General features: G+C 35.4%; 2 protein-coding genes across 2 annotated transcripts; both read left to right on the forward strand.

The window, feature by feature from the left end:
- The first annotated feature begins 1,513 nt into the window (after positions 1-1,513).
- On the forward strand, positions 1,514-13,293 carry LOC129574057 (LIM/homeobox protein Lhx3). Its single transcript, XM_055455407.1, has 6 exons — positions 1,514-1,716; positions 1,888-2,090; positions 2,182-2,374; positions 2,523-2,671; positions 4,011-4,208; positions 11,504-13,293. The coding sequence occupies exons 1-6, from the start codon at positions 1,514-1,516 to the stop codon at positions 11,677-11,679; spliced, it is 1,122 nt and encodes a 373-aa protein (XP_055311382.1). The 3' UTR covers positions 11,680-13,293.
- A 438-nt stretch (positions 13,294-13,731) lies between these two features.
- On the forward strand, positions 13,732-16,421 carry LOC129573920 (TRAF3-interacting protein 1-like). Its single transcript, XM_055455095.1, has 4 exons — positions 13,732-13,942; positions 14,029-14,237; positions 14,304-14,829; positions 15,026-16,421. Exons 1-4 carry the CDS (start codon positions 13,868-13,870, stop codon positions 16,289-16,291), a joined length of 2,076 nt encoding a protein of 691 aa, XP_055311070.1. The 5' UTR covers positions 13,732-13,867; the 3' UTR covers positions 16,292-16,421.
- The last annotated feature ends 290 nt before the right edge of the window (positions 16,422-16,711 follow it).

A 16,711-nucleotide genomic window follows, 5' to 3' on the forward strand; every position in this document is an offset into this window, starting at 1 on the left:
TCAAGATATTTTACTAGAGACAGAATAATTTGTATAGAAACTTATTTTTACAAAAAATAAGATTCTTGCATTCTATGAATGCATTCGATATAAATTTGCGGAAGCATTTTCTTATGTAATAAAAGAAACAATTGAAACTTTAATCAAGTCAAAACAGCACTTACCTGCCGACAGATTTGTTTGGTCAACAAAAGTTGATTGAGCACCAATTATGTATTTGGCATAAAATTAGTTGTAAAAAAGATTGTTTAGACGAAGTAAAATAGTTATGGCTAGTAAATGAACAAAAGTATTACGGAACAGCTGATACAGTAGCAAAGCTTTTATTGTGTTTCAATGGCATTCAAAGGGAAAATAAAAATGATGACGACCTTTGCTACTCCAGCTCTTTCATCTGTAGATAAACTCTGCATAGAGCTTTTAATTTCTTTCATTCGGGAAAACTTTGATATATGATCGATGTTCAATGAAACCTTTCATCATATCAAAGTCCTCAACCAAATAAAGCCTAATGATCTGATGTTTATGTTGTTTCTGCAAAGTTTTTATTTTTGAAATAACGATGATCAAACAACTTTTCTGACAAAAAGAGAACAATCATTTGGATGACATAATGATTTTGGATTTTCTGTCGTCGATACGCTGAACATTGAACTGACGATATCACCATCAGTCATTTCAATCTGATTCTGCAAATGTAAGAGTTTCAAAATTGTGAGAAAACTTGCAAACTGTAACTTCATCGATTAGTTTTGCATTTATATTGGAATAGAAACATTCATACCGTTACATTGTACTGCTCGCTTAGTCCAAATTAATGTCATTCGTTTGTACATTTACGTCAACTGTGCAGTCATTAGCTGTCATTAGCTAAAAGATAATCAAGAATAATAAAAAGATTGACATGGTTCCGAACCTTCTCATACCGCCGAGTCTCAGCTAGCACAACAGCGTGTGTGATGTATCAAAATTGGTATATTAAATATACGCCATCAGTATATCCGCAGTGCATCCGAGTTTTTAATACATTACAGAGACTGAAATTTTCGGGATCTTCTCCTTCTTCTTAATTTTTTTTAAAAGCCACATAGCGTTTTTGAAATAAAATTGAATTTCACAATAAGAAGAAGAAGAAGAAGAAGAAGATCCTGAAAATCTCAGTCTCTGGTACATTAGATGAACTTTTTCCGGTATATTCCCATTTTTTTTTTAAATAGAAAAGAGAGATGAGATCACTTTTGGCCTCGGATATACCGGCATATTCGAGAATTCTGGGCTAACTGAGGTGTTGCGCGGAAAAATGGAAATTTTGATTTCATTCTGATTTGTTTGCGTTTCTATATTATTTCTCGTTGCTCATATTGTTGTCCGATATTCATCTTCTACGACAAATGGATCCTTTTCTTCTCATATATATTCAAACGTTTTAAAAAGTCCATCAACGTGTTAAAGGAATCGAAGGAAATTGATACCTCAACATTGAAATAGAACCTTTTTCTTCATCGAATAGCAAATGGAATATAATTGTTTTTGGTTTGCAGCTACAATTCCAAGATGTGGTGGATGTCATGAACTCATTCTAGATCGGTTTATATTGAAAGTTTTGGAAAGAACGTGGCATGCAAAGTGCTTGCAGTGTAGTGAATGCCATGTTCAGCTGAACGAAAAATGTTTTGCCCGAAATGGAGCATTATTTTGTAAAGAGGATTTTTTCAAGTAAGTGAAAAGCTATAAAATATAGACAAAAATTGATTCAGTTCGATCGCGAGATAAAGCAAACTGTTTTATTTGACCGATTGAGCTAGAAGAAAAGGTAGAAAAATATAAAAAAAAAGTGTGTTTTCTTTTTCTCTCAATGAAAATGATGGTAATTCGGTTTCTTCGCAGGCGTTATGGAACCAAATGTGCTGGATGTGACTTAGGGATACCGCCAACGCAAGTTGTGCGGAAAACCCAAGATTATGTCTATCATCTGCAGTGTTTTTCTTGCACGATTTGTTCGCGCCAGCTAAACACTGGCGATGAATTTTATTTGATGGAAGACAGAAAATTAGTTTGTAAACCGGATTATGAAACGGCTAAATCAAAAGGTACGGATATGGGTACGGAAAATCGTTTGATAAACACACCGTTTGCTATCATGCACTCACTCACTCACTCACTCGATCACTCATCACACAGGTTTATATATAGATGGCTCGTTAGACGGTGATCATCCGAATAAACGACCTCGAACAACAATTACGGCTAAACAATTAGAAACCTTGAAAACGGCATACAATAATAGTCCAAAACCAGCTCGCCATGTTCGTGAGCAGCTGTCACAAGATACGGGTCTAGATATGCGAGTGGTGCAAGTATGGTTCCAGAATAGGTAAGCTTTTACCTCGAAATGGGTTTTCTATGAACTTATTTTTTATCACAAATCATCGCGCCAGATCAATTTTTCTCTTCAAATTTTTGTAAAAATAGTCTCGATTTTTTTTTATACTTATGGCCTTAATTTTTTTTATTTTCAACAGACGGGCGAAAGAAAAACGATTGAAAAAAGACGCCGGACGCACACGGTGGAGTCAATATTTCCGTTCGATGAAAGGTGGTAGTTCGCCTCGTTTAGATAAATTACTCGACAAAGATGAACTGAAAGTGGATCTAGATAGTTTTAGCCACGGTGAGTGTTCATTTTGTTACAATGCAAACCAACAAACATACGTTTTTGGATGGCTCAGCATCTCACTGCGCTCTCTGTTTGTGTGTAATCGATGTAGCTGTGCACATCAAGGTACGCCACTTATACAGTGACTTGCGTCGTCGATATGCTGGGATATATTCGCTGCATACGAAAAGCTAAGATGCTGAGCCATCCAAAAACGTTTGTTTGCAAACCAAACAGACGAAATAAGCCAAAAAAATTGCACTTTTGAATTCCGGGTATGCTCTAATTTGACGGCCTGAGAAGAAAAACCTTTCCTACAAAACCTGTGCGCAGAACACAAACACTGAAAATTTTAGTCAAAAGGCGAACAGCAAATTTGCGAGCGCAAAAACCTAATATATTAACAGCGATGTGCGTCTTCCCATAGCACTCATCTTCAGCCGAAAACTCAAACTTAATTCTTGATATCATTCACGTATTAATTCTCATTTTTCGTAACTGAATTACTACCAAATTGAATATACAGATTAAAATTCAAAATCAATGCCTAAAGAGTCGGTTTAACTTCGACAAAAATCAATTATACACTGTCAAAACTTTTCAACATTTTTGTGTTGGTATTTCTGGTAATATACGGAATTCACGGTAATCCGTGAATTTAATAGTATATTGCCGGATCTCCGTTAGAATACATACACACACAGCACGTCTGCGTTGACGGAGATCCGGTAATATAGTATGAAATTCACGGATTACCGTGAATTCCGTATATTACCAGAAATACCAACACAAAAATGTTGAAAAGTTTTGACAGTGTAGGTATAGTAATATATTTGGGAAGATTTGACATAAAAACCTAAGTTAAAAGCTTGAAGCTGTCATTAGAATTTTGGACGTTCACATACACACGTATCGATGTCTTCAGACTAAGCTCGTTTAGAAATCGTATTCTCGTTTTGGAATCGCTTCGTTGATCATGCTTGACTTTAAAATCCACAATAGCAATCGACAACGGTATATATATTTTCTTCGGTTCAAGATTCTTGTCCGTAAACTTACGGCAAAGTATTTTTTTCATCAAAAGGAGCTTTGGTTGATTCGAAAAGAGTTAATGTTCTAGCATTTTCTATGTACATAAAAATGTTGAAAAGAACAGGAGTGATTATACTGTTGTGTCTGCAATATTCGACATCATCAGTGTAATGTTCAAATAAGTTCTGCTGCTTCTCTGATTGAGGGCCTTGCTATTTATTCTCCGTTTTCTTTGCGAAAAAGGCCAAACAAGCAAAGTTCCCGGAGTTCATCACATATTGTATGCTATTTTCCGATGTTTCGTTTTCTCATTCTCTTTCAGATCTAAGTAATGATAGCTACAGTACGGTAACGATGGGCTTAGAAGATGGCACCTCTCCACAAAGTGGTGGTCGTGTGTCTTCTTATTTGCATGGAAGTGGAAATTCACCGCCATATTTATCCAGCTATTCACCTCCGCCAATGGGATCGGGACACTCATTCAAATCATATCCAGACAATATTGTTTATACTTCAATCGGTAAGTACATACAAAACATGACATTTTACATAAAATGAATAGCTAATGTCATGTGTGTGCTCTTTCTGCTTAACAAAAAAAGGTATATGTTTAGTTTCAAATGAATGAATGATAGAATTCGGTCTTCAGCATAAAATTTGTATCAGACTAACTCACAACTCTGTATATTTTTGCACGGTGGAATTGTGCGACCTGTCTTTTGACTCAACATTTACATTTTTGCATTATTAATCGACAAAACCACGGACAGTTGGTCGGGTATTTCGGTGGTTCCTTTGGATTTCAATAGACTTTGGATTTGTGTTTGAATTTCATGGAGAGTCAAACGAAAAGGAATTCCCTTTCGGAGGAATTGGAATCATATTTGAAAGCTAAAGAGACAGTCACTCTTGAATGCAACTTACTTTTTCTTCCTATTTTTCTTCGAATACGACTCGAGTTGCTTATAATTGTACGTACTCCAGTCCACCAGTCGCATGCATCCATTTTTTTATGTTGCCGTGTAACATCAATATCCCAAATCATTTCGTTTTTGAAGTTAGTCTTTTCATTTTGCTAATATTTCTGACGTTTTTTTGTTGTTGACTCTATTTTTTCCTTCTAATTGTTTGCTTGGATTATTTCTTCCTCTGAAGAAAATAAAACCCAAATAACAACAACGAAACTTCAAGCTCTGAACTGTCGAATTCTGTCTCACTCGCATAGTCTGTCATATTGCCTTGTTTATGTACGCGATACCGTCATAGTGAACGAGATGTATTTCATAATTCAATCAGTTTCGCCGTTCTTTTGTACGGTTGCGTTCAGAATATGGTTCAGGCTCGTTCCGAAAAGAGAGAGTGAGCGCAATTTTTATGATGCAAAAGCTCGTTTTTGCCAAATGTGAATAAAACAAACACATACACACTGTGGCAGATGCACTTTTTCACAAAAGTGAAATGAGGATCGTGTAATGTGTGCGTAACAGACTCAAATAACGCGAAATGGAATATGCAATAAAAACATATTAAGCGTGAAAGCAAAAAAAATGATATCCCTGAAACATGCCAACGTTCAGGGAAAAAAGCGTCAGCAGTAGCAAAGATGTTGGCATCGAAAACAATGGTCCATTTTTTATTATGTTGAAATAAAAATTATGTGAAAGAAAAGCTGTCGTTTATATTTTGCAAAATGTTTTCAGCATACGAAAACGAGGCGAACATATCTTTCAAGCCATATTCTGTCATGGAGTAAAAGCGAAAAGTAAAAAAAAAATCGATACGTATAAGTTCAATGCGTTAGCAGAATATGGGCTTTCAAACTTCTTTTCTTGTACTACTCTTTCACTCTCTCTTTCTCTCTTGCCATTTTACGCCCGTTAAATCTCTATGTACTCGATGAATTTCATCGTAACATTTCGACAGATCGAATCTATACATAATAGGCGAGTGCGGTATTTATACGAGTCATCGCTGTGTGTCGAAAGTGTACATAAAAGTGACAGCATGTAAAATGAATGTTTCGTTGAAAAAGGGATACATTTGCCGAGATATTCAATTTTTGAGATGGCTAAAATATCTTTGTAGTCGTCTATGAAAAATAGCATGCATTTTTCACTTAAAATCAATTGCTCGTTCCGAATACACACAGAGAAAAATGGAGAGAGAGAGAGAGAGAGAGAGAGAGAGAGAGAGAGAGAGAGAGAGCAAGAAAGTCTCGGTTACTTTTCCAAAAGCGTAGACGAATGGAAAAAAACGATGTGTATGGTGGTGCGCAAAGCCATGGTTCGTCGTGTATGCGAGAGTATGTGTTGGCTTCCGTCATTACATTGCATGGTTGGTGTGTGTATGAGTGTTTCCACTGTTTGTGGAAAACTGACAACGATACCGAATACAACACAGTACAAGGACGAAACACAAACATAACGAGTGAGAGGGAGAATGGAAATCGAGTATTCTGAGTATGTTTACTCTTTTACCGCCGCCCACTTTGAGAAAAATAAATTTTTCATCGTTTGGGTGGTATTTTCATTTATTTTATTCCAATACATCATACAAGAATATTCACCATTTTTCCCAAACACAACGACTCTCGGTAGTCTTACATAATGCATCCCACAGCCCAAGAGAGCCAGAGATAGAGAGTGGAAAGTGTGAGTGTGAGTGAGAAGCGAGTGTATTGAATTTGCAAAGAAAAATTGACCAAGCAACAGAACAAGAACATTTCATGCCTGGTACATACAAATGGTAAAACATGAACATGTTATTACTCCCCGTCTATTCCGTTGGCAAGACCATTCACTGTTCTACATAACATGGTACTTTGTTTTCGCTTTTTTTTTATTCGGTATGAATTCATTCAGCTTATAGTTATAAATAAACAAAAAGTAACAATACCAGGGGAAAAAAACGAACCGAAACTGAAGAAAAGAGAAGAGAAAATAAAAATAAACGCGTTCCGTTGATAAATACATAAAATACCCACAACTGCTGGAAATGTTCATCACTTTCGTGTAGATCGCTGCTCTGGCAAAATAAAATGGCTGTACATTTCGAAATGGCAATAAAATGAATACATTGTTGGCTGCTGAAAATGCATCACATAAATTTAAATATATTGCCGTACGAATATATGCGAATGAACCAAGTGTTAAAATCCCGAACATATCATCGGGAAAACAACATAAATAAAATTCGTCTGGATACGAAAACAAAGAATACCATTTTTTTCTCATTCTCTATGCATACCAAACGAACAATTTGGTTGAGTAAAAAATGCACGGAAATGTTCAATAACCCCATGAAGATGAGTGAGAGAAAAAGGGAGATAGAGAGAGAGAAAGAGAAAGAGAAAACAAACTTTGGCAAAGTTTTTACGTAGTAGAACTGAAATAGCAAGTTAATCTAATATTTTCATTTTGCAAAAATGCAATGCTTTTTAAACAATTATGCGAATTCGTGTATGATGTGCTTATGTATCATACTTGTATATCGTACATCTTCATTTTTTCTCGCTAGATAAATAATTTTTAAGCATTTATATTATATCTGCAAAAACTAGATTCGCAATAAATAAAATCTAAACTATAAATGTTTATCTAATTGGCTCCATGCTCTAACTTAGACATATGCTTATGATAAATATGTACAGCATGGATCCGAATAGAAACACACATAAAAACATTGATAAAGACAGCTGAACTTCATGAATAGGTTTTATTTTGAAATTTTATAAAGTTACAATACACTTTTAATGATCTCAAATCCACTTACGCTCCGGTAGTTTCAACTTTAGTTTGGTTGATTTGTTGTTCTTTTTGTTTTTGATTTTAACATTTATGTTTTGCGTTCTACATTTTGGTTGGGCAAAATTATTACCGTAAATGGCTTTTTGAAATCTAAACATACCCATTATGAAGAGCGTTGAAAATAAACTATTTTTGATTTTTGGTAAATACGAATTAAGTTTGAAATGAATATGGGTTGAATTTCCGGCGTAAGTTAGTGGAATCATCCGACGGAAGATCCACGCAGATTTATCTCTTCGTACCTTCCGTCGGATAAATGGCAGCACGCTCAAAAGAAACTTCAAATGTTGCTCTTTGACTAGTGAAATGAATTGAATGTGATTTTATTTCGATTAGGTATTTTAAATTGGAATTTTCATATTAAATCAGTTTCACGGAAATTTAGCTAAATCAGTTTTCCGAAATGACAAAGATTATTAGTTGTGTATTGAACGCTACGGGAAAATCCCAATTTGAATATTGCGTGAATAGTTAGCAAATACAACTAAAAGTCATGAATATATTTGAGCAAATATCACAGATCCCAAGCATTTTTTGAATTTCCACGTTTCACATATATAATACCTACAGGTGAAAAATTATTGTAAAAATATACAAACGAGAAATTTATTTCAATGCTTTTTATGGAAATATTCGCTACAATTTTTAATTCGCCAATGACTGTTTGCTGGAATGAAAGTTCAAAAGAATCTCAGCCAATTTTGTTCTCTAATAAAAATAAGTGTGAATTAATGGTAAACTCTGATGCTTTGCTCCCTATAGATAAAACGACATTTCTAAGATGCATGGCAGCCAATTTTCAATGTTATTGGCTGAATCGGTAGCAAACTACAATTTCTAAAATATTACTCAAAAAACGTTCAAAACCATTAGTTGGAGGCAAGATTTTCTTCGGTTCCTTCAGAATTTTAAATTTTGAAATATTATCTGAAACGAAAAAAAATGGAGTCGCATACGGAATATATGATTCCATGTGTTGTTGTGTCGTGTTCGAGTGACAGACGTTTAATAATCTTGAGATTCAAACGTGGTTAACACGTGCATATGTTTTCCTCTCATTTCTGCGTGAGTTTGACGTTTGAAAAGCTTTCAAGTTTATCAACTTTTAAGTTTTTCAAACAATGGACTCGCACGTTGTTAATATGTACAACATATGATGCGGTTGAAATGAACATGAGACTTTCGTCGCTCAATACATAGATACGAAACAAAAATAAAGCAATCCATTAAAATGGAACATGGAAAAGAAATCCGTAAGAATGAAACATAACACAGCAGTCTGCTTCACCGTAGAAAAGTAGTGCGCAGTAAGAAAAAAAGAACGTACAGGTTTCGGCAACGTTGCATTATAGCGATAATGAATGAACGTAATGAGAAATGTAACGAGGAACTACGTTCATTCATAATCACTAGTGAAGCCACGTTGCCAAAACCTGTACGTTCTTGTTTTCTTAATGCGCACTATTCAGAGATGATTTAAGCCACAGTGAGGGGTTTTATCAAAAACTGATGTTCGGGAGGTATAGCTCATTTTCGACGAGGAATCCAAAACTGCAATTGATTTGGGGTTGAGGAGTGAGGTTTACCCACTTTGGGGTGGTTTTTGTACTTTTTTCACTTTTTGACCTCTGCCCTTCAAACTGGGTCAACATAGAAGGCCAACACTATGTGCCAATCTATGAGGCAAGGCGCAACTTTCGTAGTCTTCAGCTAAGTTATAGAGGACCTCGAGTAAAAAACCGTGACGACCCGCCAAAAATGAACATACTCTCCTTTAACCATTTTTAAGTCGAAAGAAACTTACTCTTCTCTTTCATAACAAAGTCAGTGAAACATACACTACTCTCAATCTCACCTATAGATATGTTGTACATATTAACAACGTGCGAGTCCATAGTTTGAAAAACTTAAAAGTTAGTAAACTTTAAAGTTTTTTAAACGTCAAACTCACGCAGAAATGAGAGGAAAACATATGCACGTGTTAACCACGTTTGAATCTCAAGATTATTAAACGTCTGTCACCCGAACACGACACAACAACACATGGAATCATATATTCCAATATAAAATAGCAATTTTATTCGGGAGATTTTGAAATAAAAAAAACTTTGTTCGGACCGAACATCGAGCAAAATGAATGTCGAACGAACGAACGAACAAAAAAATATTTTTTAAAATTGTCGAACGAACGAACGAACAAAATTTTTTTTTTTTTCAAATTGTCGAACGAACGAACGAACGTTCGAAACCATCACTACTGCCATGCATCCTAGCAACCATAAAAATTGACGAAAACTGATGTTTTTTCAGAACAGAATAAAGTGAAAAGTCGTTTACAAGGTGTTTGGTTCTTGGGCTGTAACCGAAATCACAGTGTGTGTGTGTGGATTGCATTAAATAAACCGCCATGTCATGATGCTTTTGTTCGTATAAGTCCATATGCATTCAATTTGAATGCTCAAAAAATGTTCAAAACCATTAGAAGGCAGCAAGATTTTATTTGGTGCCTTCAGAATTTCAAATTTTGAAATATTCTCTGAAACAGAAAAAAATGGAGCCGCCTACATATAATAGTATGTATAATAGTAGTAGGATTGGCCAAAAATAAGACAATATGAGTGAAGTTGTCAGAAAATATGGATGGATTGATATATTGACTGAAAATTGGACAAGGGTTATCCAATAGTGCTGTCTGTGCTTATTTCCTTAGTCTTATTCTATGTGTACTTTGCTTAAATCGTCAACAAAACGCACGGAGTATTTCTCTGTTTTGCTTTATAAGGTGATTATAATACAAAATTTCGTTATAATTCTGAAACTTTATATTGTGCAGATAAAGATTTTTATCCGTAACTGCGATCCTTATAATCGAACACTTTCACCGATACGGATAACTATTTGCATCAGTATTTGTGAGTCATGAAAAAAAAGTACGAGTTAACCGTAGCACGAGCAATCTGTGCCATTTTTCATAGGGCGCCTCCACTCGCATTAAATTTGTATTATGAATGTTAAGGTGCGTGCAGCGCCCTTCAATGTAAAACCGATTCAAGTGGAGGATGGCACGCGGGGTTTACTTGTACTTTCACAAATAAACAAAATTATTTGTCCCTGAACGGTTAATATTTCTAATCTGTGGAAGTGATGACAGTGACCCTTTTTGCAGTACATTATAAGGAGAAAAAATGACACATACAAGGTGGTTATTATTCGGGGCATAGCTCGGCAACGAAGCAAGATATGGAAAATTGTACTGGCTTATTTTGGGTACATAATTCCGTTTTCCGTTCGGTTGAAATTCCATTCCATTTTTGTGCTCTTTTCCGTTTCGGTTTCCGTTTCCGTTCCAATTTCAAACTCTTTTCCGTTTCCGTATGGAAAAATTGAAAGAATCACTCATACATAACAAAATGTGAACCACCATGTGCAACTTTTATGAAAAAGTAGTACAAATTCCGTTTTCTACACGAGGAAAAAATTTCCGTTTCGGTTCCGTTTTATTCCGTTCCGTTTTCCGTATGCCTTTCCGTTTCCGTTTCCGTACGGAAAACGGATATCCGTTCTGGCACAAAATCATGTACCCAATGATAACTAGGACATTTACAAGAACTTTACGAGATGAAAGAGCGGTTAGGTTTGTTTTCCTAGGAAGGCGACTGTAATCGTCGACGATTGACCATCTAATCGTCCTTCTAAGAAAATAGAAATGAGAATCGTCGATGATCGTTCGTGAAATCGTTATCCTAGGGAAATAGGATTGTCGTCCAATCGTGAACGATTTAAATCGTGTATTTAGGAAAACAATCCTTTAGTGTGTGAGAGAGACGAAATTTGACGGTGGCAAAAATCTCAGTTGCAGAAAACGATTGATTGTTTGTATATTTTCATCATCACAAATTGTAAAGCAGAAAGGAATGTCAAGATTGAAAAAAAAACGTTCAGAATATATAACTTCCATTTTCGATGTAAATGTAAATCTTTAAACGTTGTATTTCATTCTTTTTCTCAGATCAGGGCGGTAATAATATGAGAGGAATGCGTAGTAGTGGAATGTCAGATTTGAGTAATGATTCGGAAAGTCCAACACATGGCTATCCAGATTTTCCACCCAGTCCAGATTCATGGCTCGGAGAATCGGTGTCCAGATCAAATCAAGCGGTCAACAATCAAACATCGGATTGTTAAAGAGTCCCATCAGTTGACCGGCAGAGTCAACCAGGAAACCTCGTGTTCGAATAGGTACCGACACATGTACAGAAAACAGATAGGCAGATGGATGAAAAAAGGCGTAAGAAACTTAAACATATTCGTTTTCTGTGCAGTTGCCATTGGGTTCACTATATTTGTTTTATCGGTTGCAACTTCAACGAAATAGAAGCTTTGAATGAAAATGTGAAAAAAAGATCCAATATAAAAAAAATCGTCAGACAATGATACCGTAATTTTATTTTCCACTGTGCAACAATTGTAAGAAATGCCAGATGATTCAATAAATTGATCCTTTAAAGCTGTAGAGTCAGAGTCTTAGTCTATAAAAACACACAACTGCAAAATGAATGAAGTTCAAATAGAAGTCTACAACAAACTTGATGGAATGAATTTGTCTAAAATATCATTTTTGAATCACAATGGAGAACGGTACTTCCAACTCTTGATGAAGACACGTGCCGTGTGTAGTAGCGATTCATGAATAACAAAACTTCGATCCAATACACCATCGATTTATCAAAATTGTAGAAAGAGCCGGCTCAAACCCAGCCGGCCAATACCGTGAAAAAAAATGCATTCGAATAATTTAAACAAAAATCCCCTGGATAGAGACGATAGATTTTAGCAAACAAAAAAAATCATTGTATTAATTTCAGATCGCAAAACCAAAAATCAAATTATTAGATTCAGAAAAGTGTTTTCCGATAGCTGTCATATCCATTTTGTTTTTCAACTCTTAAACGTGTATATGTTCTTTTGATTTTGTATGATCATTTTGCTATGGAATTTAAATAAATGCGATTGCTCATACCAAAGGCAAATTCTAAAGAGTACTATACATCTTTAGTTATTGCAGCATTTCACCAAACGATTACCCATTTCTTAAAATATATTGTAATATGCAAATGAAATTGATTTTTACCTGTAGAGCAAGAGTTTTCCGTTAATCATGTTGGCGTAATGTGAAAGAAAAAAAAAATCCACAAGAAAATCACACATAAATACGTGAGTTCAATTGATTTTTCTGTTAAGAGTAATTAAAAACATTTAAAATGAAACAAAAAAAATGTAACGAATTCGAAATATGATTAAATTGATTGTTTGTGCATATGAAAAGAAAAATATTGAGAAAAATCCAGTGAAAAATGTTATGATTTCATTTTGAAAAAATAAAACAACAATAGAACATGAAAAAAAGCTGTATGTTTAGTAGTACCCTTATGAACGCTTCGATAAATGGCTTAAGTTACTAAACGACGAAGAGAAGAGAGAACAGTATAAATATTGTAAATACAGAAAAATTATGATGCATTGCAAAACTAAATGTAATTGTCAGTGATTATTATATTGCTTTATTTTCCTTCCATCCTTCTGCATTTTACTAATCGGATCAATGCAGAACCATCGAGACTTGTATAATTTTTCGATCTTTAACATTATCGGTTGAATTACGTGAATTTTTAGAAATTAAACATGTATCATTTCAAGATTTTTAGGCTATCGTTTAAACTATCTGATATGAACAAAACATCTTTCAATCATATACGTTTTATTTATCTTCTATTCTAGCGGTTAAGAGAATAAATTCTTAAGTACATTTGCAAAAATAATAAAAAAAAAATCGTTTAAAGAAATGTGTCAAGTTGAAAATCATTGAACAATTTTAGCCATTCGAGACATTAATTGGACTGGTTGCACTCTAATTTTTATCGAGGTAAGTTTAATTCGATTTTGTTGATCGATTCGAAAGTGGAAAAAGTAATATTATGGAATTATTTAAATGGACTGGTACAGATGTAGTCGGTACACTTTGACGCCAGCCCTACAATCCCGTATATTTTCTTCGAAGTGGCTCTAAATACTTGAATACTTGATACTCAATTGTATTTTCTTGTTCATTATTCATTCGTAAATTCTTTTTAATTTTTCAATAATAAGCAAAATAGCATCAGCGCCGCCACATACGCAATAAATACCGCTAGATGTCGTTGAATGGGCTTATGTGGCAATTGGTAGCAACATATAAGTGGTTGTTTTGACGTTTGTGCCAAAAACACTGTTTAACATTAGCTTCACGATAATAGAATTGCGATGCATCAGATGCATTGGATTTTAAATTAATTTTGGCGTTTGTTCGATTCAAATTAACGTTCCGGGCTAAATTATGGACGATAGTAATGAGTTTGATATATACGAGGACTTGGATGTTTTCGAAAGCAATGAAAAACAGCGGGAAAAGGTAAATATTTCATTTTTGATATTGTGTTTTGATAATATGCCGCAATTGGCATTAATAACCATTTGATTAATTTTCCATTGCAAAAGAATGCCGATTACTCGGAGATACGTGAGAAACTGACGGAAGCGCAGGAGGTGATCAAAAGATTGCAAGAGGAGAACGCCAACTTGAAAGAACAAATTGTGAATCATCAAAAAGTTGAGGGAACATTAGAGCGGAACAGCAGTAGTTTGTTGATTACAGCTAAGGCCGAACTGAAGCGAAGAGAACAAGAAATCCATGAGCTACGCAAAGAGTAAGTAAAGACTTCTGAAAATAGATTTAACTTTGAGCCAACCATTAATCTATTTATTGTTTTCAGAAAGGATAATATTTTATTCCGGCGTAGAGACAAGCTCCATAAAAATGTTCAAATACATAATTTTGGTACGCAGTCACAAATCACGTGTAAACCATTCGTAGTGTATGAACTGAAACGGGTCGATGATGCGCCAAAAGAAAGGTTGATCGAACAAAATCATCGACGTGATGAGAATCAAGCTAGCAATCCATTTGCCAAGTCGAAGGAGAATGATATCGAAAACAAGTCAAATCATAAGTCCAGAGAATGTTTTGCTGAAAAGAATGGAAACCATCGACATCAGCCCACGCCGCCACAGACACGGCATCAGGATGAATACAATTTGCGCGGGAAATCGGCCACTCAACGAAGTAGAGACGATGAACGACGGGAACAATCCAATGTTGAACGCTCAAAACGAAGACGATCTCGGAGCGCATCAAAGGATCGCAAAAGAGCACGGCGGAGTCGAAGCCGTGAACAACAACGGCGACGAGATCGCAACAATCATGAGCGAAACTCACCGGAGAAAATATCGCGCAATCAGGTATTGCATTGATTTTTGATCGGAACCAAATGTGGCTTTTTTGAATTACAAACAAATTCTAAAAGATGTTGGTTCCTCAGAGACTTGAATTTGGTTTGAAATACTCGAAACATTTTCAAATGATTCAATAATTATTTTGGGTCTTTTTTTAAATCGTTGACAGTCTTTTTACAAAAAATTTTCATTTTCTTTTCAGCGAGCGAGAAACGGTAGCAAAGAGAGTCAAAGCCCGAAACGATCAACACGGTGTCAAAGCCCAAAGCGATCCACAACTAAGCCCGAACTGGTGGAAAAACACTATAGCAAACGCAAAACTGATGAGGACATATCAAAGCGGCGTTCATCAAAGGCCAAATCTGAACCGGACAAAATGCTTAAAGTAAAAGAAGAAAAAGTAAAAGAGAAGGAGAGTCTAAATCATTGTGCCGTCCCCGTTGACTATTCGAAAGATGATGCCAAAAAGGAAAATAGTACTGATGAAAAGCCAATCAACACAAATTGGGTTGATGTGAATGGTGATAATGGATTGGAAGAAGGAGAAATCGATGAGTATGATGCTCAACATGATGATGAGATGAAGAGTCACAATGAAGAAGTTAGTCAAAACATGGCTGAATCTCAGATCCTACCCACATTACACAATGTCAAACCGAAGCCAGAGGTTGTTAAGCCAAAGATGGAAATAAATTCGCCGAAGAAAATACTGAAAAATGATGATCCTTCCGAGAAAATCGACGAGATGAACAACAAAGGATCGCTGCCGATTCGTGTTGATAATCAGCACGTGCTAGAGTCAAAACCAGAGCCACAACCAAAACCAGAGATTGTTGAAGTACACCCGGATCTAGAAGATAAAGTTGAGAAAAAATCAAAGTGTCAGCCGGCCCAATCTTTGGATGGAAACGACAATAAATCTCACCAACATACCAACGTTGAAGATGAAACGTTGAATGGTAATGATGGTGGTATGGAAGGTATTGAAATGATGTCAAACGTACAGAGCGAAAGAGATATGCCTCCGGAAAAGACAGAAAATATGGAGGTGGATGCACCCGTTGAAATGAAAAACAATGAAAACCATGTTCTAAATATACAAGCTTCCAGAATAGAAGAACCGAAACCAGAAATTGACACGGTTAAAAATCTCATTAAATCAGACGAACCATCTCCAACAGCCATCAATGTAACTGATGTCCCAAGTCTGAACGAAACTACGCCATCTTCAAACAATAGCATAAGTCTAACGAACGAGCACGGTGAAAGCAAACGAACAGCTACGGCGAATGGTTTATCCGAAGGCATTTACAATAGTGTACTCAATACCTCCGGCAACAAATCGGTCAAAAACATTTCGACCAGCACAAAAGACTATCTTATTGTGGAGAACGAGAACAACGAGACAACCATTTACGTTACACGAAAGAAGAAGAAGAAAAAGAAGAAAAGCCTCGAAAACGTGTAATTCGATACACACCGATCAATTGTTATTTGTTTTCATTTTTTACTATAGCCAAAATTGCAAAACATGTTTTCATTATTTATTTTTCAAATAAAAAATGATTAGGTAAATCATAAACTAGGCATGAAACAAATGTGTGTTTTCCTTTATTCAACTGTCCATGCGAGTGTCAATGCATTTGAATGGAAAGACAAAGTTTTCTAGAACTTTGTCGAACATTCCGTATATTTGTGTATTACCACTTTCGCTGAATTCCATCGGGAAAACCTTAAGCAGCTTCAGCATGAGAATAAGCTTGATTTTATCGAACAAAAATTTCTTCAAATAAACGGAAAAAAATTTGTGCGTTAAAATACAAGAAATATTTGCAAAAGAAAATTTGTTCGAAAAAATGAAAATTGTGGTTGGTTTGTTGATTTTTCT

The sequence above is a fragment of the Sitodiplosis mosellana genome, unplaced genomic scaffold, assembly GCF_009176505.1.
Source record: "Sitodiplosis mosellana isolate CC-2019 unplaced genomic scaffold, AAFC_SMos_1.0 Smas_scaffold_6150, whole genome shotgun sequence".
Taxonomy (NCBI): Eukaryota; Metazoa; Arthropoda; class Insecta; order Diptera; family Cecidomyiidae; genus Sitodiplosis; species Sitodiplosis mosellana.

Coding starts and splice junctions, on each gene's coding strand:
- LOC129573920 (XM_055455095.1), top strand. CDS start 13,868: ATGGACGATAGTAATGAGTTTGATATATACGAGGACTTGGATGTTTTC. Junction 13,943..14,028: donor ATGAAAAACAGCGGGAAAAG/GTAAATATTTCA, acceptor CCATTGCAAAAG/AATGCCGATTACTCGGAGAT. Junction 14,238..14,303: donor ATCCATGAGCTACGCAAAGA/GTAAGTAAAGAC, acceptor TATTGTTTTCAG/AAAGGATAATATTTTATTCC.
- LOC129574057 (XM_055455407.1), top strand. CDS start 1,514: ATGGAATATAATTGTTTTTGGTTTGCAGCTACAATTCCAAGATGTGGT. Junction 1,717..1,887: donor TGTAAAGAGGATTTTTTCAA/GTAAGTGAAAAG, acceptor GTTTCTTCGCAG/GCGTTATGGAACCAAATGTG. Junction 4,209..11,503: donor TATTGTTTATACTTCAATCG/GTAAGTACATAC, acceptor TCTTTTTCTCAG/ATCAGGGCGGTAATAATATG.